Source organism: Triticum aestivum, chromosome 2D, assembly GCF_018294505.1.
Source record: "Triticum aestivum cultivar Chinese Spring chromosome 2D, IWGSC CS RefSeq v2.1, whole genome shotgun sequence".
NCBI lineage: Eukaryota > Viridiplantae > Streptophyta > Magnoliopsida > Poales > Poaceae > Triticum > Triticum aestivum.
Window position 1 is genome coordinate 302,168,845 of NC_057799.1, and position 4,806 is coordinate 302,173,650.

At 51.5% G+C, this 4,806-nt stretch overlaps 1 protein-coding gene across 1 annotated transcript; it reads right to left on the reverse strand.

Moving 5' to 3' along the window:
- Nucleotides 1-2,068: 2,068 nt before the first annotated feature.
- On the reverse strand, nt 2,069-4,520 carry LOC123052838 (glycosyltransferase BC10). The gene is made up of 2 exons (XM_044476190.1): nt 3,016-4,520; nt 2,069-2,493 (listed from the first exon to the last, which is right to left on the reverse strand). Exon 1 carries the CDS (start codon nt 4,154-4,156, stop codon nt 3,053-3,055), a length of 1,104 nt encoding a protein of 367 aa, XP_044332125.1. The 5' UTR covers nt 4,157-4,520; the 3' UTR covers nt 2,069-2,493; nt 3,016-3,052.
- Nucleotides 4,521-4,806: the final 286 nt, after the last annotated feature.

Here is a 4,806-nt window from a genome sequence, read left to right on the forward strand (position 1 = left end):
AAAACCGACATGACAAAACTGAAAAGATAGCAGAACATCTTTGAGTTTGGCACCAACGCCCGTCACCTGCCTCGGACACCACCACAACAGCCACTTAAGAAAAGAATAATAAATCACCTCCTCACCCGAGCTTGACGCGGCTCCATCGCTGATATGCAGCTTTGCGGACCTTCAAGGTGGCTCATCAAAAGTGAAGCTCTTGCCATTAAACGAATCAGACTGGGGCAACACCCCGGACACGCCATCGAACTCCAGATCTGGCACCCCACCACAACTAAGACGCTGAAGGAGGAAATCATACCTGTCATCCACGAACCATGAACCTAGCACATGTTTCGTCTTCCAGATGTCGTCGATGCAGACCACAATCTGCATCCGCTTCTGGACTACCTTCCAAGCTCCGTGCCGACGCTGTAGCAAACGCCGTCGCAACGGCGGAGCCCAAGGACACAGGTCCACCACGAGGATGATGCCGCCGCCACGCCATCCTTACTTGAACAGGTTGGTTTCCAAATTTATCCCCAACCATAGGACCGATGGCAGGATCCGAAGAATCTTTATTCAGCATCGTCATCGTCGCCGCTGAAGCCAAGACGATGAACAACCTAAAAACCTAGACTACGAGAGAGTAAAAAGATTGTAGGACGGGTCATCAGACAAAACGGTGTCCATTTTGAGGGTCTACACTGGAGATGCCCTAGCACTAAAAATTTGACGTTTCATTGTTGTAAGCAACCATACTTTTATAAGATACACAATCCAATTGAATATGACAATGATAAAGCTCAGTCTAGTATGCATCTGTAGTGACCACAGCCCTGTAAAACAATTGTTTTTATCCAGTTAATTATTCAGTTCTTTGTGCGTCTTGACTTGATTAAATCATGATCAGTTCATCTCCATGAGCAATTTACCATCTCTATTTGAAATTGAAGTCTATGATTAGAGAAACTATGGTGTGCTGTATTATTTGAAGCCTTATTAATATGTCTAGGTGGATCATGGATGGAAATGCTTCTATTCTTGAGCTTGTGCTAGCTGCAATCCTACCAATTTCATGCCAGCATTTTCTGATTATTTTCAGAGTTCTCTAGCGGATCTTCCTTCAAAGAACTTCTATAGATTTGTTCTTCCGTCCATACGACTACACATATTTACTAGCCAGAACGTCCCCACTGCCTACAATGATGCTTGACCATTTGATATGCAGGATGATTTTAGCAGTACAGAATTTATCAGTTCATGATTTTCTATGGGCTTGCATCGCTCTCTGCATCACATAAGTTCGAGGACTAACTCTTGTTATGCATCCTGGTCACATATTTGAGAAGTTGTTCCTTATATGCATTCATATGTTTGGTTGCTTCCTTCTGCTCTAGGTGCATCTCTTCCAATATTTGTTGCTTTCGAAGTTTCGATGAGTGCCAGAGAGCAATAATAGGTCATTTTTCGAATTAATACTCCAAATCAGTATTGGAGGATTGATTGTTTCCAAATCAGTATTGGAGGATTGATTGTTTCCTTGAGTACTCCAAATTTATTGTTTCTTCCCAAAATTTATGCAATAATAGGTTGATCCTTTCCAAATCGGTTATTGATCCTTTCCAAAATTTATTGTCAGTGGAGTATTGATCCTTTCCAAAATTTATTGTTTCCAATTTGTTTTTGAGGAATATTGTTTCCAAAATTAGCAGTGGAGTATTAATTGTTTCCAGAATTAACATAGATATTCGCCTGCCCAACTCCCACGGCAGCGGCAGGGAAGGAGCAGCGGCGGGGAAGGAGCGGCACCGGCGACCCTGGGCGGGGAAGGAGCAGCACCGGCGACCCTGCGCGGGGAAGGGCAGAGGAGGACCTGGGTGGAGGATCTTGGCGGAGGCGCAGGTGGAAGACGATCGGAGAGGAGCGACTTAAACTTAGCGGGGGTAATAAGGTCATTTCCCTGGTTTTCACATGGTCGGAACGATTTGTCCAGCGACCTATATTTCGGGACGGAGGGAGCATAGTGCATCCTAGTTATGTGCTCATCCACTTGATGTTTCATTTTCTAGTTAATAAAGTCAACCCATTGTCGAAAGAAAAAATATAGTGCATTCCAGAAAATAATATTAGTAACAATGAGAGTCACGGTGCTAGTGCTACGAAAACTAGTATGCAGAATGATTATCATTCCTTGCTTATGTAAAGTTCCTTTTCGGTTTCAGCTGAACAGAACACCGCCACAATCCAACCCTTTACGCATTTCAACAGAACAGCAGCCTTAGGCAGCCGCACGAGGTAGGAAAAATACAGTGGATGGATGGACTGGCCATCAGATGCAACACCTGCCGCTTTGCATTAGGTTGTTGCCACTTAAGTCTACTTAAAAGTACCAGGAGGAGAAGAACGGGGGAGGGCACGGAGGGAAAGCACCAGTCTGAACCGTGTGAAGATTCGACGGAGAAGAACGACACTGCTTTCGTCTTCTCGCACGCGCAACTCTAACGGATAGACCTGCAGAAGCAAATGAGGTTTCTTAGCCAGGAGTAGTTCGATTTCGCCAATAGAACTGAACTATACAGCGAGCCAACTACTCTAATCTGAAGGGAAAACTAGTCAAAAGGCAAGACAATGCGTAGCAGCACACTGCGTTACAGTCGTTGAATACGGCACTCAGGGGGTCTCAGCATACCGCTGTTGACTATTGAGTTCTGACACGTACACGCATGATCTCATCGATCGAGAGAGCACAAGACTAATCGAGTTGTCGATTTCTTCACGAATTAAACGAAGCAACATGCTTACATATGGAAACTAAAGTAGATAGGAGATTTTTCCCAGAAAAAGTATTCAGTGTTCTTCAGTCATGTCGCAGCATCTTAAATGAATTTGGGGAGTGAAATGACATTTGCAACATGTTTCGATCATCTATGGGCTGCAAATTTGTGATTGAAATACATGCATGGCTCACGAGCATAACCAATAAGTAGTGTCTAGAACCTTGAAACATTACAGAAATCAGGCGTCAGAACGTACCTCCTACGTGTAGCTATGATGCAGAGCACCGCATCGATCAATCTTTGAAGATGACGGTGTCGGCGATGGCCATGAGCGGGCCAAGGCAGTCGGGCGCGAACTTGCGCGCGAACATGTGCTCATAGGTGGAGCTGTTGGACTGGCGCAGCTCGGCGATAAGCCGCGGCGACACCTCTGGCGCGGCATACGTGTGCGGGTGGCCCTCGAAGCTGTCGGTCCAGTTGACGCGCGTGAGCGTGTACCGGGTGCAGCCGGCGGGGTCGGCCATGTCGAGAAGCGTCGGGAAATAGTGCTCCTCCGGGTAGCACGAGTCCTGCGACTCCGGCAGGCACGGCTCCCTAAACTTTCGCCAGAGACGGCGCTCGCGGACGACTAGCACGGCGTGGCGCCGGGCCAGCGTGAAGAACTGGGAGCCGATGCGGAACCGGTCGAAGGGCACCTCCGGGAGCATGGCGTCGTCACCGCGCGCCACGTAGCGCGCGGGCATCTGGGGCTCGCCGGCGAGCACCTCGATATAGCTCGGGAGGCGGTGGTGGTGCGCGGCCTTGGGCGGGAAGAGCGCCTCGTAGAGACGCGGGAAGGAGTGGAGCGGGACGCAGTGCTGCGAGAGCAGCGCGAAGTAGGCGTTGGCCGGGTCGTCGAGTAGCGCGGCGACAAGCAGGCGCCGCGCCGCAGCGATGAGGCTCGGGTCCCCGCGCCGCGTCGGCTTAGCCGCGACGAAGCGGCCCCGGAAGGAAGGCGTAGGGGGGAGCCGCAGCCGCACCGCCGGGTCTGCGTGCACGTAGACGTTGAACCGGTCAGCGTGCCCCGCGAAGAAGCGCTCCCAAAGCGGCGCGAAGGTGAGGTCGGAGTTGGTCAGGAACATGAACGCCACCTTGGACGCTACCGCCGCGCCCTCGCTGGCGTCGAGCGTCACGCGCCGGGACAGCGCGAGGTCCTCCGGTCCCTCCTCAACTCCCGCCCCACCGCCGCTGCTCCCCGCAGCACCACCCCCGGCGGCGGGCGGCGCCTCCTCGTCCCCAACCACCACGGGCAGCGGCAGCGGCAGCGGCGGCGACGACGCGCGAGGGGCCAGGACGAGCAGCGCCGTGAGCGAGGCGAAGAGCAGGAGGGACAGCACCATCGGCGACGACGCAGTCATGGCGATTAATTCCGGCCGCTAATCCCGCACCAAATCGAGGGGAAATCACAATCGACGGACCGAATCGGGGGTCAGAACCTCATCCCGGCGATCAGAATCGGGGGTTTCTATCTGTCTATCTGGGAATGCTATGATAGGAAGGAAGGAAGGAAGGCAAGCGAGGGAGGGAAGTGGAATGGAGTGGCGCTAGTCCCGTCTCGCGTCCGCCTCTCCTCTCGCTTTCTCCTTCTCTTTGTCTTTGTTTCACTCTCAGCTCGGCGGACACCGGCGTGGCAGCAATATCAAGTTTTTCTAAGGGAAGGCAAGGCAGGAGTATCAAGTGCGCCACGGGATTTTCTTTGCTTCGGTCCGTGACATGCAGGCCCGTGGTTTGGTGGGGTCTCTGTGGCAGTGGGTGTGGATGCAGGGCTTTAGTATTTTTTTTTTTGGAGGGAAAGGCAGGGCGAGGAAGAAGGATGGATGGCTGTCGGGCCGAGTTTGAGGGTAAGGATGAATACGGGCCGTCGGATGCGATTTGCCAAGATAATTGTGTCGTAGTGCGGTTTGTTAAACGGGCGGTGTGGTAGTGGGGAATCGGATCCGAACCAGTTGCCTAATTTGGGCCCCGTCAGTTTCGCTTTTCTTCAGGCAGTATTGATATACTACTTTCT

Excerpts from the sequence above, each read along its gene's own strand:
- LOC123052838 (XM_044476190.1), bottom strand. The coding sequence starts at position 4,156 with ATGACTGCGTCGTCGCCGATGGTGCTGTCCCTCCTGCTCTTCGCCTCG.